Here is a 21,588-nt window from a genome sequence, read left to right as displayed (position 1 = left end):
GGCTTTCCTTCACTTCCCATACACACTTGCTGTAGCCAGCAGCTCCCTGACAGCTAATCAGATTTGATTACTGAGAGACACGCCTCCTCACTCTGAAGCCTGAAGCAGGCATGCAGTGTGGAGGACCAGCCCTTTGTCTATCTGTCTTCTTAGCTAAAGACAGACAAGCCATAGCAACTGTCTTTTAAGGGAGCAGTGGAAAGGGACATGGGACATTAAAAGGGTATTCCCATCTTAGACAATGGGGGCAAATCGCTAGGATATGCCCCCATTGTCTGATAGGTGCGGGTCCCACAGCTGGGACCCGCACCTATATTGAGAACGGAGCAGGGAGCACTGTGGCTGGAGGACTCCAGATTTCCCGGGGTCTGTCCACCACCAAGCGCTAATCCCCGCCTCTCCCATAGAAGTGAATGGGAGCGTGCCGCGTATGCCCGACGCATGCTCCCATTAATTTCTATGGGGCAGACGGCAGTAGCCGAGCTAGTGCTCGGCTATTTTCGGCGGCCCCATAGAAATGAATGGAGGGCGGCTGCGCATGCGCAGTGCGCTCTCCTTCACTTTCAGGGCTCCGTTCTCCATTTAGATGCGGGTCCCAGCGGAGAACGGATATGCCCCAATTGTCTGAGATGAAAAAACCCTTTTAATGAAAGTTGTTATTATAAGGTAATTACAGATCTTTTGGCAATCATTGACAGACTAACTCAGGTATACATGCCTAGCTCTAATAAACTAGCAAATAAAAAAAAAAAAGACAGTTACACTTTAACCCCTTAAAGACCGATGACGTACATGTAGGTCATTGGTCCGGTCTTTAAACATGGCACACGCTCGCTTGGCGCAGCGGGTGCCATAGCCGTGGGGTTTGTGCTATTTTAAATAGCAGAAACCCGCTGCACATGTATGCGATCAGCCATGAGGCTGATCGCCCACATTTTACCCTTCAGATGCCGTGGTCAAATGTGACCACGGCATCTGATCAGTCCAGAAGCGGAAGTTGCGCACTTCCGGTCCGGTAACGGCATTCCCCGGCTAAGATCGGGAAACATGTTACTTCGATGAAATACACCGAAGCCTCAAGCAGGCTTCGGTGCCTGTTTCAGGAATATACCATTACAGGCCACTAGGTGGCAGCATTGTATTGTTATATTCCAAATGAAGTCTTCACTGATGGCTATTTAGCCATCAGTGAACACAATGGGCAATCTAATGATAGCCAGTTATTGTCACCCAAGGTGACTTAAAGTTAAAAAAAAAATAAGTTTTTACAAATAAAAAAAAACAAAAAACATAAGTTCAAATCACCCCCCTTTCCTTAAAATAAAAATACTTAGCCAATAAAAAAATAAATATCATGGGCATCGCCGGGTGCGAAAATGCCCATACTATTAAAATATAACATTATTAATGGCCTACGGCAAATGGCGTAACGGGGGGGGAAAAAATAAAAACCCCAAAAAAATAAAGCCATTTTTGGTCACTTCAACTACCCAATAATTTTCTTTATATAAACTGATCAAAATGATCACACATGAGCCCTCATACAGCCCCGTACACATAACTACAAAAAAGTTATAGGCGTCAGAATATGGTTGTAACTTTTTTTATTTTTTCCCCTCAAAGGTTTTACCGTATTTTTCACTTTATAAGACGTACCCGATTATAAGATGCATCTAGGTTTTAGAGGAGGACAATAAAATTTTTTTATTTTTCATTAGACCTCAGATCAGGCCAGCAATCAGACACCCAATGTTAATCAGACCTCATCTGACAGCCCCAATCAGACCCCCAATGTTAATAAGACCCTTGATCAGACTCCCAATGTTGATCAGCCCCCACTATGAGCCCCCATGCCATTTGTCAGCCTTATGAGCCCCCATGCCATTTATCAGCCCAATGCCGTTTATTAGCCCCCATGCCACAGATCAAATAAAATAAAATAAAACACTTACCTCTCCTGCTCCTGGACGCCACCGCTCCTCACCTCCAGCGGGCTCTGTCTTCTGACTGCTGCAGCTGTACTGTGACCCGACACGCACAGTGTGAGATCACAGAGCGCCCTCACGCTGTGCGCAGCCACAGCACAGCCGACAGCCGAGGACCAGGAAGCTGTGATTACAGAGCCTTCACCGCTTCCCAGGTCCTCCAATACTAATGAGCGCTTCCATCTTCTCCCGATGATGATGAAGCCCCTTTGTCACCCGGCTCCCAATTCTGATAGTCTACTGTCACGCCCGGTGAGGGAGGGAAACCCACACAGAATGTAGGAGGTAAAGGGGTGAGGGGAAAGGAGCAAGTCACCTCCTAGAGAAACCCTAATCCAAGTCCTCAGAGGTTGGTGAGTTCATACACGGGAACCTAGAGGCCTAACTAACCCTGTAGGACCCTGGTACTAATGTCAGGACAAGAGACAACCTGTTCCTCCAAAAGGTAGGACGAACAGGAGTCTCCCTCAGGCTGAAACACAAATGGCAGGGAAAAGAACAACACAAGAAAACCCAGACAATAAAACAGGGGAAGGAGACACTTAACTTCAAGTAGCCATGGAACCACAGGAACTCAGCCGAGATCCAAACACCAGCGATCCACAACAAGTCTGAAGCTATAAACTGCACAGCATGGTGGGAGAAGCCACAATAAATAGGGAAGGTAAAATGGCCACATAAGCAACACCTGAGGCAAGCGGTGTGGCCATTACCAGAAATAACAGAGATCCGAATTGATCCAAGGAACCTGTCGGATCAGACCACATGTTGCCAGTCTCACTGATCTCCTGTCTCCTGTCACGGGAATGTCTGTGACAGCTACATCATCATCGAGTACTGTCTGCACGTCAATGACGTCCTCCTCAACGGTCTCTGAGCCAGGAGCCCGAGTGCTCGCAACACCAGCTCCTACGCCACTCTCCTCATCACTAGTTGCCCGCCTACTGGAGGAATCGGCGGATGTCTCCTCCAGATCTTGGCTGTACAGTAGCTGCTGACTGTCCTCTAGTAGCTCGTCCTCGCTGTATAGTGGAGCTGAACCCACAGAATTTGATACTTCTCTGGCTGAGGGAACAGAAAAGGACAGAGGCAGGATGAGGACAGACGAGAGCCTGCTCCCTGGCCATGCCAACTACGGGTTCTGTCTGACGAACCCACCGACTCTTGGTTGGGGGTGTCTGATGTCGCTTGGGATGAAGTGGATGACCCAGTCAACCATTCAAGAACTGCTGGGTTGCTGGTCAAGACACGACCGCTACTGACACTGGGAGCTCAGGATTCTGAAAGTGACCCCTGCTGCCACAGCCCCCTTACTCTGCACTACACATTTAGGTCTCTGCCCCTCCCCTGTGCAGGGCCTGTCACTTCTTTGTCTGACATACTGTTAGATCAAATAAGTAAATAAAAAGTAAATTAATACACCCCAAAAAAGGCTGTAATTTTGTCACTTCACCACACAGCGGCAAATAATACTTTTTTTTGCCACTAGTACATGCCAAAAAAGGCTTTAGAACCTATAACTGCACCGCTGAACTGCAAATAAATTTTTTTTTGCCACTAATACATGCCAAAAAGGGCTGTAGTTTTGTCACTTCACCACACAACGCCAAATAATACTTTTTTTTTTTAATACTAATATACGCCAAAAAGGGTTTAGAACATATAACTGCACCGCACAAGGGCTAATAAGACGTATACATATTTCCTAGTAATACACCCTGTTAATGGCTGTATCACACAGCACTTGCACCCCAATAAAAAGAAAGTCTTGCTGGAATTACAGAGGTATTATATAGTGCAAACCTAAAATCAGCAGTATAATGGCAATTTGGATCCCCAGTCAGTGCAGCAAGGTGTAATAGGATTGTTCCTATTACCCAGGCTGTAAACACCCCTATTGGACCCTGTTCTGCTTCAATACTGTGGAATAATTCCTATCTCCCTATCCTTTCCGTACACTATTAATGCTCTTTCCCTGAACTTCTATTCAGCAAAATTAAAGTTTTCAAGTCTTTCCTAGCGCCTGCTGACGTCTCTCCCTGCACTAAGTACACTGGAAAATGGCAGAATCTAAGATGGCTGAGGGTATTTATAGGGCTGTGACATCACAGGGCTGGCTGGCTGCTGATTGGCTGCATGCATGGCATTGTGGGTGATCCCTCGTTCCCAGAGTTCTTTGCTCCATGTCCAAACAGGTGCAGCAGCCATTTTAGGAAAAAAATGTGATTCGTTACCGCAAAGCATGAGGAAACTCTGATTCGGTGCAAATCAAATTTTTCCTGAATTTCGGATCGAATTCCACTTTGTCAACTTTGATTCGCTCATCTCTAGTTAGTACTATGCTGGACAAGTAATTTGTAATGACTCTTCTTTATTGCAGTATGATGGGTTTTGGTGAAGAACTAGGAATTATACCAAGATTTTGTGAGAGCCTCTTCTCGAAGATTCAGCCTGCAAAGCAGAAGGTACAGATATGTGGTACACATTTTATTTTCTAGAAATTATGACAAGTTGCCTAATAGCAATAGAAGATAAGCAGCATTCCAAATCCACACATAGGGTAAACATCACTCCAGTAATCTAGATACCTGGTAGAGAACGCCAGTTTAAAGTGGTGCCCGCGGAAAAGGTTCCAGGTATGAGGCGGGTCCCTTGTAGTAACAATATAATGGAAGAATCCACAGCACTCATCCTGTTCAAACAATTGTGTTCATTTAACCCGCAGCAAACATTTCAACGTTTCGACTATGAACTCTTTAACAAGCAGTGAACAATTGCACATAGTGAACCTTAAAGGAGATGTCCGGGATCAAAACATTTTTTTTTTTAAATACGTTTACACACTCTTAATAGCCGATTCAAGGTCCCCACATATGTTTTCTTGTATTTTCTCCTCTTCTACAGGGCTCCGACAGTCCCCCACTCATTGTTGACATCGATGTTTATGTTTAGCGCTAACTTCCTGCCGCACATCGTCGCCTCCTCTGTGCATCCGCCCCCCTGAATCATTCTTTCTCCAGCCTGCTGCAGAATTTGCCTGTATTTTACATAGGAGGCGTTTACTATGCTAAGTAGCATAGTGCTCTGCCTCCTTCATTGAGAAGAAAGCGCACTGCCCGGTGATGTCACCAGACCAGAGGGGCGGGGTTTAGCGTCATGTGTTGCCACCTAGTTTCCGCCCCTCAGTGCGCTCTGCATAATCACTGAGCGCACTGAGGCTGACGGTGACGTCACCGGGCTCCCTGCGAAGCGGAAGCAGAGGCTTCGCTCTGCAGTAAGGGACCCGGTACCTCACTGAATCTTTGAAAAGCAGCACTTCCGGCAGAGGATTTATGACATGAAAACGGGGCATTAGAAAAGTCTGGCAAAGGTAGGACAGGAATGTATGTAATATTTATGTGCTTTGTGTTCACTTGTAGCAATGTCCCAAATCCTGGACAACCCCTTTAAAGGGAACCTGTCATGTGGATATTTGATTATAATCTACTAATTATATACAATCATTAACTACTAAAAAGTACCTTAGATGTATTCACTTACTGGTGTGACAGATGGTTACCTCATAATATACACACAAAGATGCTGCATGCTAATGAGCTGATTTGAGTCCAGCGTGATGTCATTGAGTCCAGCACATATTTAATTCAGAGCTATAGCCACTCCCCCGCCCACCTGCTGCTGATTCATATGGGAAATAACTGTCATTCAGCAGCAGGTGGGCGGGGAGAGTCAGGAGCTCATGAATATTCAGGACTCATCATTATCAGCTGGAGCTTTTCAATACAAGATGTTGGCAGATTGACTGGGTCAATTAAAGAAAGTGACCCAGCATTTTGCTAAGTGAATCAGCCACTTATTTATGTTGCCCTTAGTTAGGACACCATAAAACTGGTGACAGGTTCCCTTTTAAGTAGTAACCCAGTAGGTGGGTGTATACAACAATGTATAAAATAAATATATGTGCCAGTGTTTATAACCTCATATATAGATACACTTACATGTGCGAGGGATCCATGTGAAGTGCTAAGAGTCTCAATATTAAAAGGCATAATTCATGCCTGCGTCCGGCATGCTCTGACCTTGACTGCGCAGGTGCAAGTTGGCTCGCGGAAGAAGGGGGATGCGCTGCAACCAATAGAACGTCACTGGGAGCTAGTGACGTCCGCAGTTATCTGGTAAAAAACTTGTATTTAAGTTTGGCTGGCACCAGCATTGTTGTTTAGCGCCGATACTTTGTGATCATCGGCCCCTCTTCAGCAGTTTTACTTGACTTAGCAACAACTTATGTCACCATCTTGGATGACGTGTTACTTTTTGATTGGCGGCTATTTTTTAGGAATGGGCTTCTTCCTATCCCGTTTTTTACTCTATAACGGCGGTTGTCACTAGCTCCCAGTGATGATCGGCCCCTCTATTGGTTGCACCACATCTCCCTTCTCCCGCGCGCCAACTTGCACCTTCGCAGTCGAGGCCAGAGCACGCCGGACGCAGGCATGAATTATGCATTTTGATATGGATACTCTTGGCACTTAACATGGATCCCTAGCACATGTAAGTGTATCTATATATGAGGTTATAAACCCTGGCACATATATTTGTTTTATACTTTTCTTTGACTATGTGTATTATGTGATTTACACAATCGGGTGAGATATTTATATGGTGTCTACACCCACTCAATGGGCGTTTTCTGTATAAGCCCACCTACTGGGTTACTTCTTAAGGTTCACTATGTGCAATTGTTCACTGCTTGATAAAGACTTCTTAGTCGAAACGTCGCAATGTTTGCTACAGGTTAAATGAACACCGAATTGTTTGAAATGGATGAGTGCTGCGGATTCTTCCATTATACTCAAGCTACATAATAGGGCACAAATAGAACAGCTGTACCAGGGGCACCACTGCTTGACATTAAAGGGAATCGGTCAACCTGATTTTGGACTAAACACAAGTAGTACTGCAGATAAGGAGTCCAGATCACTATTTTTTGTTTTCCTACAGGTCTCGGTTCCCCTGCTGTCAGCTCTCAAAGCTGCACTGAAATATGCAGTATAGACTGCTGTGCTGTACTAGCATAATGGAGAAGACTCGTGCCCATGCACTACAGTCCTGACAATGTATTTCAATGGAGCTCTGAACGCTGCCAGCGGGCGAAGGAGGGCTGTAGGAAAGTATAAAAATTGTGATCTGGACTCCATATCTGCAGTACTACTCATGTATTACTGTAGTCCAAAATCAGGGTGACAGATTCTCTTTGTATTCCAGCTTTTTGATATTGGTGACTTATCCTCCATATACTGTAGGTCTACAGTACGGCAGCTTGGCCACCGCACAATAGACTGTGCTACCAACGCTGGCAGCTGCTGAAATTGATGACCGATCTGGAGGATAAGTCAACCATATCAAAGAGCTGGGATAACCCAAATTTTTTTTTTTAGCACTCCCCCCCTCATTTTTGTACAATTTAGCCTGCAGCCCAAATACTTTATTCGATGATCCGGCTTACCGTAGGTTTTGTACTAATGAATATTGAGGATCTCCTTGAGTTTTGAATACTCATTACAATGTAGAACGGAATTGTAATGTGCCTGTCCTAAACAGGTCTCCTTCCATTTGGAGATGAGCTACTTTGAAGTGTACAATGAGAAGATACATGACCTCCTGGTTTTTAAGGCAGATAACGGGCAAAAGAAACAACCAGTAAGTATCTTTCCTTGTTCAGAGTTTGAAATAATTGGAGCTGAACCTTAAAGTGAACCTATCACCAGCGACCACCATATTAATGTGGGTTCATGGACATCTAGCTGTGGTTCACCGAATTAAAACGCTGTTTTATTTGCCTTTTATAGTATATGGATTTGGTAAGTTCACGTAAATGTGTACAGCACTATAGTATATGTGTAATTCGATTTGTATTGCTAAAAAAAAAAAATAGCAAAAAAAAACAATCATTTCACTTTAACCATTTTGTTGCATTGACAGCTCAGAGTCCGGGAACATCCCCTGATGGGTCCATATGTGGAAGACCTGTCCACGTAAGTACTAACTCCCAGAAAGTGTCTGTTTTATTACACTTGATGGTAAAGACACAGATGTTGTAATGTCCTGGTGCATTCATCAGAATTTATCACTTTTTAAGTTTTGCTTAATTTTATTTTTCAGAAATGTTGTGTCTTCTTTTCCAGACATTCAGGTGAGAGAAGCAGCTTTCCAAGTAATCGGCGTCATAGTGGATTTTGCATTTGTTTAATTTCGTTGTCACATATATAGAACATAGTATTGTTTTTGCATCATAGGGGTTTTCTCATCTAAGACATTGTTGACATATAGGATACAGGACCCTCAAAGTGAGCAAAGAGCAGCTGCGCATGCGGGGCCGCCCTCCATTAATTATTTTTTTTGGGACTGCCAAAAATAGCCGTTCACTGGTTCGGCTATCTCCGGCGTTCCCATAGAAGTGAATGGAGTGGTGGCTGCGCTTGCACGGTGCTCTTTCCATTCATTTTATATGGGACTGCTGAAAATATCTGAGCGTGCTCACTCGGCTATTTTTAGGAACGCCAATAGAAATTAGTGGAGAAGCTGCCACACGTGTGCGGTGTGTTCGCCTTCACTTTTGGGGGCCCATTTTAGAGAAAGGTGCAGGTCTCAGAGGTTGAATAGCAATATGCCAGGCATGCTCAACCTGCGGCTCTCCAGCTGTTGCAAAACTACAACTCCCAGCATGCCCGAACAGCTTACAGCTATCGGCCTACAGCAGGACATGGTGGGAGTTGTAGTTTTACAACAGCTGGAGGGCGGCAGGTTGAGCATCCCTGCAATATGCCATCTACCATAAGTCCCTGATAAAACAACCACATTAAAATTTAACTTGGCACCATCCTCGATGTTTTCATTCAGCTGATGGTGGCAGCAGCTTTGAACCTCAGTGGTGTGGGATGAAGTTAAAGGAGTTTTCCATGGCTTACATATTGATGCTCAGAATAAGTAATACATATCTGATAGTTAAAGCAAAAAACAAATGTGGGTGCACGACCATGTGAATAGAAACACACTGGGTGCTACACAGCGATCCCTGCATAATATGAATCAAGAACAAGAGAAAGTGATGTGGCAACAGAAGGGAGCACACCTAGCATATAATACAAAATAATCTTTATTGAATCACAAGAAGCAAAACCTTGTACAAAAAAAGCATAAAAACAATTAAAAACAAATTGACACACAGGAGGGGTGTGGATTTAATTATGGTTACCAATATATTTATTAATTTTGTACTTGTTCCCATATGTTAATACAGTTGATGTTAATTTATAAATACATTTTTGCTCGGTGTTTCAGAGTTGGCTGGAGCTGGGGAATAAGCAGAGGGCAACAGCTGCGACAGGGATGAATGATAAAAGTTCCAGGTCCCACTCTGTGTTTACTCTCATTATGACCCAGACCAAGGTAAAGATGCATTTAATTCACCAAGAAGACCCGTGTCTGTAACACTAAACCTGGAACTCAATTATTCACTTGTCCGTAATATTTGTCATCTGTAGAATTTTCTGCATGTTCCTGGAGCAAATAGTCTTGTAGAAACCATGCAACCGTTAATTTTCTTCTGGTCTCTTGTGTTTTTTTTTTTGACTGGTAGATTTTTGAGCGGGTGGAGTTTAGGCAAGGACAGAGCTAATTGTCCTTTAGCTAATTGCAGAAACCGCATTGGGAAAGACCCCTTCTTCAACCAGTTATCTCAGGTTGAAGATGCTCTGGGATACTTACTGAACAATTCTTGTTTTCTTAGTTTTTATTGTAACATGATAGAAATTAGCCTCAAATGAGACAGGTATTAAAGAGAACCTATCACTCCAAAATGCAATCTGCAAGCATCCTGTGATAGAGCAGGAGGAGCTGAGCAGATTGATATATAGTTTTGTGGGAAGGATTCATCAAAACATGTCATTTCTACATTTAAACTTCTGCTTTATGTGAACTTAAAGGCTATGTACACCTTAGGAGGCATTTTTATATGATTGAGTTTTATTCATTTTGGGCAAAAAATATATATTTTTCAATTGGCCTTTATCAAAGAAGCACTCCCGCTAAACTTTTTATTCTCTGACCTGTTAGGAAGGTACATGATGTAATCTGTAGTGAATGTAATTTTCTTACCAGTGGCTGTATTTGTGAGTCATCTCCTCCCTTCTGCTTCTCAGCTGTGTCATGTGACCAGCAACCAGACTCTCCAACTGACACAGCATCTTATGTGGACGGGAAGTCAGTTTCTCTATGTATTCCTGAGGGAGCATCAATGTCGGCCTCATAGGAATGAATAGAGAAGTAACTGACTTCCTGCCCTGTGTCAGTTGGAGATCAGAGAGTTGGTCACATGACATCACTTTCTAACGGGTCAGCTAATAAACATTTTGCTGGGAGTTCTACTTTAAAAATTTTGAGCCGTTCTGTCACAAAGGGTTAACTGTTTTTCTAGCTGTGTGACTGGTACTTTCACTTTGTAAGGTCATCTAATAAACCTCATCTCTTACTAAAAGGTCATAAACGCTTATTTAAGCCACATTCTTATCACTAAGATAAGAACTGAGCCATAATGATTGTTTATAAGGTCATAGATCAGATATAAGGGGCCATCAGCTGAGTTGCCTGATGGAACAGAGTAAAAATTCTGATCCTGCTAATAGAGAAGCTCAATTTTGCCAGGGGTTCAAAATTTTTAATAAAGACCCATTGCAAAAACTATTTTAGCGCAAAATCACTGCAATGCAATAATAAAAAAATGCATCCAAAGGTGTGCATAACCTTTTAAGACCACCCCGTGGTACAGCTATGAGTGACTGACAGCTATCTCTGTATATAGACAATAAAAAGATAGAGTCTCTGAAAAATATACTAGTCTCCTCTAGCGCTGCAAATCCAAAGACAATGTGGGAAAAGTCTATTACTTGACGAAAATGTATAGAAAAAGACTGCGCTGCAAGAGGAAAATCTTCTCTATGTATAAAGTTCGTTTTTTGAATCTTCAACTAGTAGGATCGCATGCCACCTCACGGTCCAACATTAGTGTGCAAACCTGTAGATGATGAGAAAACGCACTATGGTGTAGCAGGTTCCAAGCATCTAACGCTCCATGTGAACAGGTTATACTCACAGGATTCCTGGTAAGTGAAGGCGTGTAGAAATCTCGATGGTATCAAGGTAGAACTCTGCTAAAAGAGAGGACTATAGCGTAGTATGTCACAACACTTGGTCTGCCTGCAAACAGATTATACTCACAGGGCTTCACTTGTCAGGTGCGTATGTAAAATCTATTATAGACAGCTCAGATCCTGGATTACAGCTAACATCGATGTCCAAAACCTCCCAGGGAAAAGGTCGCAAGAGAAGTATGTGCGCACCAAAGGTCAGATAAAAACTATTTAATATTGGCAAAAAGTACAACTATAAAACATATAAAAATCTGGAGTATTGCCCGACCCGGGTTTCGCGATGATGCTTCGTCTGGGGCTTGATTGGTAATTGCATACCACTGTGTTTTAAATAGACAGGGAACCTCCCCTGGATCACATCATAGGCTCTTCCAAAAATACAGGTTAAAACAAATCATACACACAGAGTAAAACTAATACAATAAAAAGGACTGGAACCGAACCGGACAGCTAACGGCGAATATATTAAAATAAGCAATTATTAATGTCACATTCAATATTAAGCCCTTGTGGTTGAATGGTGCCCATACGAAACATCCACTCAACCTCTTTTTTATTTATTATGGCAATAAAATCCCCCCCTCGAATAGGGTTATGTACTAATTCTAAACCAGTAAAAAGGAGACCCTTCGGATTTTTGTCATGGTGAATCTTAAAATGTAACGAAACACTATGGGTCTCAAGACCTTTTTTAATATTACGAATGTGTTCCTGCACCCGAGTCTTAAGGCTCCGTGTAGTCCTGCCCACATATTGGAGGCCACAAGGGCACTCCAAAAGATAAATCACTCCAACATTATTGCAGGAAAATTGCCCCTTGATTTTGAATGTGGTCTCTTTTGTTTTTTTAGATATAATTTGATCTACACACTTTTCTCGTTGTTTCGGGATACGGTTTTTGCAGGGTAGGCAAAAACCGCACCATGTGAACCTGCCCTTATTAGTACTGGTGCATTTTTTGTTGGTAGCAAGACTAGCACTACGGACCAATTTGTTGGAGAGATTGTCTGCTCTTTTGAATACTACAGGAGGCCTGACCGGTAAATCTTTACTAAGTACAGGGTCATTCTGAAGAATATGCCAATTTTTTTGGATCATATTTTTAATACAGCCTATTTTACTATTATACTGGGTCAGAAAAGTATACCTGAAATCTTTTTTTGTTGCCTTTTTATCATCATTAATCTGGGGCTTATTCTCAAAACGTTTCTGTTCAATTTCATCTTTACAATGGTCTAGAAAACCTTTTTCATAGCCCTTTTCCAAAAATCTATGTTTGACCATCTGCCCCTGTTCTCTGTAATCATCTAGTTTGGTACAATTTTTTGAAATACGTTGGAATTGGCTTTTGGGTATGTTTTTGAGCCAAGATGGATGATGACAACTTTTAAGTTCAATATATGTATTGACATCTACTGCTTTAAAAAAAGTCTTGGTTTTGAGTCTATCATCCTCTACAAAAATGACCAAATCAAGAAAATCTACAGAAATAGCACTAATATGATGAGTAAATTTAAGGTTAAAACTATTGACATTAATAGCCGCTAGAAAGCTATCTAGACCCTCCCTCTCACCTAACCAGATGAGAAGGCAGTCGTCTATGTACCTTCGCCATACAAAAAGCTGCCCCTTTCCTAAATCTTTTTTAAGGATCTGATCAATATTTTCCCTTTCCCACATCGTCATAAAAAGATTGGCGAGGCTTGGGGCGAACTTCGCCCCCATCGCCACACCAGAATGCTGAAGATAAAAAGTGTCTTTATATAAAAAATAGTTGTGGGTGAGGCAAAAATCTACACATTCCATAATAAAATTCTTTTGATCTGCTCCCATTTCTGGATCATTGTTGAGGGCTTCTCTAACCCCTTTCATCCCCAAAAGGTGGGGAATGCAGGTGTATAGAGACGATACATCAACCGTGGCTAACCACAGGGATCCATGCACTTCACCAATTTCTTAAATGAGGTCGATCACACTAGAGGAGTTTTTTAGGTAAGAGGGGGCCACAGTCACATATTTCTGTAAAAAGGAATCGATGTATTCGGAGACTCTACTGTTCAGGGAATCAATCCCCGACACAATAGGTCTCCCTGGTGGATTAACGGAATCCTTGTGGATCTTTGGTAAGAAATAAATAACCGGGGTGACTGGGCACTTCAAAAAGAGGTAATCATACTCTTTTTTTATCTAACACCTCCTTCTCCAAACCTCTTTTTAAAATACTCTCCAGCTGCCCTTTGAACAAAATAAGTGGGTTGTTTTTCAAAACCAAATAGGTATCTCTGTCCGAAAGCAGTCTATCCATTTCCCTAGAATATTGTTCCACATCCATAATAACAACTCCCCCCCCCCCTTATCAGCCGGTTTAATCACTATCCTGTCATTTTTTTCCAACTGCTTCAGTGCCTCCTTCTCCCCCCTAGAGAGATTCTGCTTTTTTGGTTTGTAATCCATCTTTTCTAGTTCATTTAGGAGGCTCCTTTTAAAGGCGTCAATGCACTCATTATTTTTGTTTTTGGGGCAAAATTTGGATCTATTGCGAAGGTCCGTATGTAAGACCCCCTTAGTATTCCCAATATTGACAGGTGGGGATGGTGTGTTATTCATATAATATTTTGCTATATTAAGTTTTCTAATATACCTATGGATGTCGAGGAATAGGCTGAATTTGTTGATACCATTGCTGGGTGCATATTTCAACCCTTTTTGTAGGAGCAATTTTTCTTCTTTGGACAGTAGATACCCACTCAAGTTAAAAATACCTATTTGTTCCCCTTGCTTTTCTTCCCCCCCGGGATTGGGTTTCCGTCCCCCACCTCTATGACCTCGGTGTAACTTCTTTTTTGGGGCGTTCTTATTGTCTCTTCGAATGTTTGGGGGGGGTCCCTCTGTACCCCCCGCATACCCTGATGGGGAAAATTTTGGCTCAGATCGCTCACAGATGTGTCCGTTATGGCCAAAACTCTGTCTTGATCGGTTCCTGTCCTTGTCTGTTCAATAGTCGTCTGCTGCATACTTTTATTTTCCCTAATAGATTTAAGAGGAATGACAGAGTCTGTTTTGATAATGTTTCCTCCACTATTCTTCTTAGTGTTTAAAGGACTCCTACAATTGTTCAACCTTAATTGATCCCTAGTGGGATATGTAGGGACATACTCAGATCTCGATGAATGGTGTTGTTCTGTATTATAATATGGACGTTGTCTATATCTTTTATTATTATAATTATAAAAATTATTATTACCCTGATTATAATATGGTATAAAATTCTCTCTACGTCCATTGGGTATATAATGTTGGTTGTCCCTATAACCATAAGGAATATAATGTTGATCAGGATATTCCTCAAAGCTTCTTCTATCATTGTAAGGGTCCCTATTCGCAAAAGGTTGCAGTGGATATTGTGAATTTATTCCAATATTACCTGTAGATACCTGTTCTCTATTCATCGCCTGTACAACAGATATATCCACACTCTTATCCATCAATCCCTTGTGATCCACATTAGTTGATGATTTCCATTTATATACCTTATTTTTCCCCAGTCGTCTCCATGACACCAAGTCCTGAGATTGACTTCCTTCTGATTGGACAGGAAAAACACAGAGAGGTTAAAACCCCCACCCCCTCCTCACATCACCAGTGTTTTTCCTGTCCCATCAGGATAGGAAGCAGGAGAGGTGCACGGAGCTCGTTTGGGCTCACCTGGAGTTTTTTTTTTTTTTTTTTCATCTGGGCCGAGGTCGGATCTGCAGTGCAGCTCTCCCTCCTCCGTTTGGTTAGGCCTGGGCTCGGGCACATAGGTAGTGCCCCTGCGAAGATTCCCTCTGCGGCGGTCCCGGAGGGCTTGATGCAGAGGGAAGGAGGAACACGGCGGATCGGCACTGTGATGTGTCCCTTCCGGCCGGCAGGCGGATGACGTCAGACGCCGGGGGCGGAGCTAAGCGCGCTGACGTCATCAACATGCGCCACAGGTCCTGCAGCATGAGAAGCACATGGAGACACTATAAAAACGCTCAGGACCTGTGTAACGGCGCCCTGCATAGCGCGGCTCACATATTTTGGTGAAGCATCTCTGAAGCGGTCGGGAGTCAAGATGAGTACCCCCCTCACGCCGGGCTCTGGAACCGAGCCTGCATCAAACCCTGGGACAGTGAGTAACCTGTTCTCAGGTACATGCCTTGTATGGTGGGTTCAGTCTGCTCATCCTTTCCTCCCTTACCATTTCAGGGAGAAAAGGATTCGGCTTCTGCAGCCAAAAAAACTAGAAAATGTGGTATTTGCTGCAAAAGATTGTCTAACACTGGATCCAAGCCCCTGTGTAAAGAATGTACTGCCAGTGTCATCAAGTCTGAGTCTTCTAGTCTAATTGAAGACATTAGAAAAGTGGTAAAAGAAGAGGTTCAGCTAGCCTTAACTACCAGAGAACCTACTCCTCCCAAAGTTCCCCCCACTCAGGACGCCCGTAGTGTTAAATCACTTATCCTGGATTCCGACTCTGAGGGGCTGGCGGTCTCAGACTCCGAATCTGTCCAAAAACACCCGGCATCTTCAGATGAAGAGGGCGAATATAAGCGCTTCCTGTTCAATCCTGAAGATATTGATGAACTTATCAGGGCCATCAGGGCCACCATTCAGATGGAGATGCCTAAAACCCCTAGGTCTACCCAGCAAGAAATTTTTGGGGGTCTAGGTGAAAGGAAGAAGGCCGTTTTTCCAGTCCCTGATAGTGTCCAAAAATTAATTAGGTCTGAATGGGAAAAACCGGATAAAGGATCCTTTATCCCAAGAGGAATTAAGAGGCGCTACCCCTTTAGCCAAGAGGACTGTACGGATTGGGAGACCATTCCCAAAGTAGACGCGCCAGTGGCCAAGGTAGCAAAACATACGGCCCTACCGTTTGAAGACTCAGCACAATTGAAAGATCCTCTAGACAGGAAAGCGGAAAGTCTCTTGCGAAAGACCTGGGAGACTACGGCGGCCCTTCTCAAACCGGGCGTTGCCTCCACATGTGTGGCCAGAACACTGAACCTTTGGCTAGACCAGCTAGAGATACATCTGGTCAATAAGACACCACGGGATCAAATTCTAGAGAGCTTGCCTCTATTAAAGATGGCAACCTCCTTTCTAGCAGACGCAGCTGCTGAATCAGTTAAACTGTCCGCCCGTACAGCTGTTCTCTCAAATACAGCGAGAAGGGCACTATGGCTTAAAGCGTGGTCAGGAGATATCACATCTAAAAATAAATTAATCGCACTCCCCTTCCACGGTCAGTACGTTTTCGGAGAAGATCTAGATAAAATCCTAGACAACGCGACAAATAAAAAAAGAGGGTTTCCAGAGGAAAGATATAAACAAAAAAGGCAGCCCTTTCGTGACCGATTTTTTCAACCCGAAAATAAAAAAGATAAAGGGAAGACTGGGAGGTGGAGCTATGCGAAGGGAGGCAGGGGGAGAAGCTTCCTCTTCAACCCAAATCGGGCCGAAGCCTCCTCATCCAACAACAAACAATGACGCCATACCAGTGGGGGGAAGACTCGGCTCCTTTCTAAGATCTTGGGAGCATGTAACAAACAGCCGGTGGATCTTAAGTATTATACAAGAGGGTTATCTGATAGATCTTCTCTCTTCCCCTCCACAGAAATATGTGATCACTACCCTTCCCCCATCTCAAACTGCGACCTTAAAAAACGACATAAAAAACCTATTAACCTTGGACGCCATAGAGCCCGTCCCGAAAAATCAGACAGGACTGGGATTCTATTCCCGCCTCTTCATTATAAAGAAACCAAACGGGAAATCCAGGGTAATTATAAATCTGAAACATCTAAACAAATACGTAAGATATCAAAAATTCAAAATGGAGACCCTGAAGTCAGCAGTGAAACTCTTAAAAAAGGATGCAGTGATGGCCACAATAGATTTAAGCGACGCCTATTATCACGTCCCAATTCACAGGTCATCAAGGGAATTCCTAAGGTTCGCAATAGAATTGGAGGGAAACATTCAGCATTTCCAGTTCAGGTGTCTCCCCTTCGGGATCTCTTCTGCCCCAAGGGTTTTTACCAAAATAATGGCGGAAGCCTTGACAACCTTGAGAGAAAAGGCAATTTGTGTGATCCCCTATCTGGACGACCTACTGGTAGTGGCGGACAACATAGAGACCATGGGAATCCATCTCGGGTTAGTCCTGGATCATCTACAGAGCCTAGGTTGGCTCATCAATTGGAAAAAATCGGATTTAATCCCATCCAAACGGAAAGTTTTTCTGGGCATTACTCTAGACACAGTCTCCCAAAGATCCTTTCTACCACCTCAAAAGATAGTAAAACTTCAGACAGCTTTGAGGAAGTTCAAGAAGGAGAAATTCTGTTCAATAAGACAGGCCATGAAGGTACTAGGGAGTCTGTCCGCTTGCATTCCAGCAGTTGCCTGGGCACAGTTCCATCTAAGACCACTCCAGAAATTCATCTTAGACAAATGGAACAGATCGCAATTAACCCTAGAGAGGAAAATATTCTTAGATGCAGAGACCAAAAAATCACTAACTTGGTGGCTCAGCAATTCGAACCTAGAAAACGGGATTTTCTGGGCACAAGATCTCCCTCTAGTCATCACAACAGATGCCAGCCTCCACGGGTGGGGAGCGGTCGTCCAGGGGAACTCCTACCAGGGAACATGGGGGAATTACGTGAGCCAGCAATCCTCAAATTTCAAGGAGCTGAGGGCAGTGTGGGAAGCACTGAAACACACAAGTCAGCTGGCAAAGGGTCGTCACGTCCTAGTCTACTCGGACAACGCTACAGCCGTGGCCTTTATCCAACACCAGGGAGGCACAAGGCATCGCCCGCTACAGAACCTGGCAAACAAAATCTTTTCCTGGGCAGAAGGCAACATTCAATCTCTTTCAGCGGTTCATTTGAAGGGAGTTTTAAACATTCAGGCCGATTACCTAAGCCGGCACAGACTAGACCCAGGGGAATGGATGTTAGCCCCAGAAGCCTTCCATTTAATCACGAAGAAATGGGGCAGGCCGACGATAGACCTGTTTGCATCCAGGAGAAATCATCAGCTAAACCAGTTCTTCTCCCTCAACCCCAGGGATCATCCTCGGGCAGTAGACGCCCTCAACCAGAGTTGGACAACAAACTTAGTCTACGCCTTCCCCCCATTTCCGCTTATCCCCAGAGTGTTACAGAAGTTCCTAAAAGAAAAGTGTACACTAATCCTGATAACCCCCTTCTGGCCCAAGAGAAGTTGGTTCTCCCTCTTGAAAGCCCTCAGCGTGGAAGCTCCTCTCCTTCTACCTCAAAGGCCGGACCTTCTAAGTCAGGGACCTATTTCTCACCCAGACCTGAAAATACTAAAGTTAACAGCCTGGATTCTGAAGAATCCAACTTATTAAACTTTGGTCTATCAAAAAAAGTAGTGAACACCTTACTCCTTAGCAGGAAACAGAGTACCAACGACAAGTACCAAAAAATATGGAAGAAATTTGCTGATTGGTCTGGGACCTCCTTCAACCAGTTTAGAGCCAACATCTCACTAATCCTGGATTTTCTTCAAGAAGGGCTAGATTTAGGTCTATCCCCCAATACCCTTAGGGTCCAGGTATCGGCTTTAGGAGCACTATATAATACCAAGCTAACGGAACATCCCTGGATATCCAGATTCCTTAAGGCGGCAGATAGGATCAGACCTACAATTAGAAACATGGTGCCACCATGGAACCTTAATACAGTACTAGGGGGTCTAACCTCCGATCCATTCGAACCTCTGGACTCTATCCACATCAGATGGCTTACCATTAAAACGATTTTTCTGGTGGCAATAACCTCAGCCAGAAGGGTCTGTGAGCTGCAGGCCTTGTCCATCCAAGAACCATTCCTTGCAATATTTGAGGACAAATTAATTTTCAAATTAGATCCGACTTTCCTCCCCAAGGTAGTCTCGACCTTCCATAGGTCTCAGGACATTGTTCTCCCCTCGTTCTGTGACGATCCGAAAAACGATCAAGAAATCACTTACCACACATTAGATGTCCGGAGAGCGGTCTTAAAGTACCTGGAAGCTACCAGCCTTTGGAGAAAAGACAAAAATCTGTTTGTCCAATTTTCAGGTCCTAACAAAGGGAAGAAAGCGGCAAAAAGTTCCATCTCCAGATGGATTAAGATGGCAATCTCCGAAGCATATAAAGCTCAGGGAAAAGACGTCCCTGCTTCCCTAAAAGCACATTCTACGAGAGGCATGGCTGCCTCCTGGGCGGAAAAAGCCTCAGCCTCCTTACAACAGATTTGCAGGGCAGCAACATGGAAAAGAGTTCATACTTTCACTAAGCACTACAGACTAGATGTAGCTGCTAATGACGACCTAAGATTTGGACGTAAGGTCCTGTCGGCAGTTGTCCCCCCCCTAATTGTATCTTTGATATTGTCTCAGGACTTGGTGTCATGGAGACGACTGGGGAAAAGAGTATTACACTCACCGGTAATCCGGTTTCCTGGAAGTCTCCATGACACCACATATATCCCACCCTTTTTTTCTGCTATTAGCTATTATCCTTTCATCCTGGGGTTCTTCGTTAAAATACACTGGTGATGTGAGGAGGGGGTGGGGGTTTTAACCTCTCTGTGTTTTTCCTGTCCAATCAGAAGGAAGTCAATCTCAGGACTTGGTGTCATGGAGACTTCCAGGAAACCGGATTACCGGTGAGTGTAATACTCTTTTCTGATAGTCCTCACAGACCTTTATGAACTTTTTACACTTTTTTGTCTTGACTTCTGCTTCAACTTTCATAATATTAGTTTGGCATAGTTTAGAAAGTTTTAAATATTCAGTAGTATCCTTATGAGGTGCTAACAAAGCCTGTAATTTCTCAATATTGGCATTAATCTTTTTGAGTTTTTGTTTTCTTTTACATATAATGAACGTCATAGCTCTAAAGCTGCATTCATTCATTACAAGTTCCCACTCCTCTTTGTCCTCCTTGACCTCAAAGTTTAATGGTAATTGCCACCTCAAACCTTCTGGGATCATTTTTTCGGAAAGAAATTTCTCCAAGGAGACCACATCCCACATGGTTCTGATCTCCCTAGCAAAATCCCTCTCTAGGTCCGAAAAAAGGCTCTCCAAGGCAATTTTTTGATTAATGGCACCCTCACTAGGAAAAACTGCATCAATATCACATACCAAATTAGCACGAAAGTCAAAAATATCCATAATATAGTATAAAAACAGAGACAACCCACAACAACAATTCAGACAATAAAAAGATAGAAATATGTGACTGTGGCCCCCTCTTACCTAAAAAACTCCTCTAGTGTGATCGACCTCATTGAAGAAATTGGTGAAGTGCATGGATCCCTGTGGTTAGCCACGGTTGATGTATCGTCTCTATACACCTGCATTCCCCACCTTTTGGGGATGAAAGGGGTTAGAGAAGCCCTCAACAATGATCCAGAAATGGGAGCAGATCAAAAGAATTTTATTATGGAATGTGTAGATTTTTGCCTCACCCACAACTATTTTTTATATAAAGACACTTTTTATCTTCAGCATTCTGGTGTGGCGATGGGGGCGAAGTTCGCCCCAAGCCTCGCCAATCTTTTTATGACGATGTGGGAAAGGGAAAATATTGATCAGATCCTTAAAAAAGATTTAGGAAAGGGGCAGCTTTTTGTATGGCGAAGGTACATAGACGACTGCCTTCTCATCTGGTTAGGTGAGAGGGAGGGTCTAGATAGCTTTCTAGCGGCTATTAATGTCAATAGTTTTAACCTTAAATTTACTCATCATATTAGTGCTATCTCTGTAGATTTTCTTGATTTGGTCATTTTTGTAGAGGATGATAGACTCAAAACCAAGACTTTTTTTAAAGCAGTAGATGTCAATACATATATTGAACTTAAAAGTTGTCATCATCCATCTTGGCTCAAAAACATACCCAAAAGCCAATTCCAACGTATTTCAAAAAATTGTACCAAACTAGATGATTACAGAGAACAGGGGCAGATGGTCAAACATAGATTTTTGGAAAAGGGCTATGAAAAAGGTTTTCTAGACCATTGTAAAGATGAAATTGAACAGAAACGTTTTGAGAATAAGCCCCAGATTAATGATGATAAAAAGGCAACAAAAAAAGATTTCAGGTATACTTTTCTGACCCAGTATAATAGTAAAATAGGCTGTATTAAAAATATGATCCAAAAAAATTGGCATATTCTTCAGAATGACCCTGTACTTAGTAAAGATTTACCGGTCAGGCCTCCTGTAGTATTCAAAAGAGCAGACAATCTCTCCAACAAATTGGTCCGTAGTGCTAGTCTTGCTACCAACAAAAAATGCACCAGTACTAATAAGGGCAGGTTCACATGGTGCGGTTTTTGCCTACCCTG

General features: G+C 43.1%; 1 protein-coding gene across 1 annotated transcript in view; it reads left to right on the top strand.

Moving 5' to 3' along the window:
* The window catches only part of KIF14 (kinesin family member 14), an 87,866-nt gene that overhangs the window by 3,638 nt on the left and 62,640 nt on the right, over positions 1–21,588 (top strand). Inside the window, exons 2-6 of the mRNA XM_040407729.1 lie at positions 4,366–4,450; positions 7,587–7,685; positions 7,968–8,020; positions 8,148–8,178; positions 9,327–9,434. Of these exons, the coding sequence (XP_040263663.1) occupies positions 4,367–4,450; positions 7,587–7,685; positions 7,968–8,020; positions 8,148–8,178; positions 9,327–9,434 (375 nt within the window). The 5' untranslated portion in view covers position 4,366. The remainder of the gene's footprint in view (positions 1–4,365; positions 4,451–7,586; positions 7,686–7,967; positions 8,021–8,147; positions 8,179–9,326; positions 9,435–21,588) is intronic.

The sequence above is a fragment of the Bufo bufo genome, chromosome 9, assembly GCF_905171765.1.
Source record: "Bufo bufo chromosome 9, aBufBuf1.1, whole genome shotgun sequence".
In the NCBI taxonomy this organism is placed as follows: Eukaryota; Metazoa; Chordata; class Amphibia; order Anura; family Bufonidae; genus Bufo; species Bufo bufo.
The sequence above is the reverse complement of the archived record's forward strand: the minus strand, read 5'-3'. Positions and strand labels throughout refer to the sequence as shown.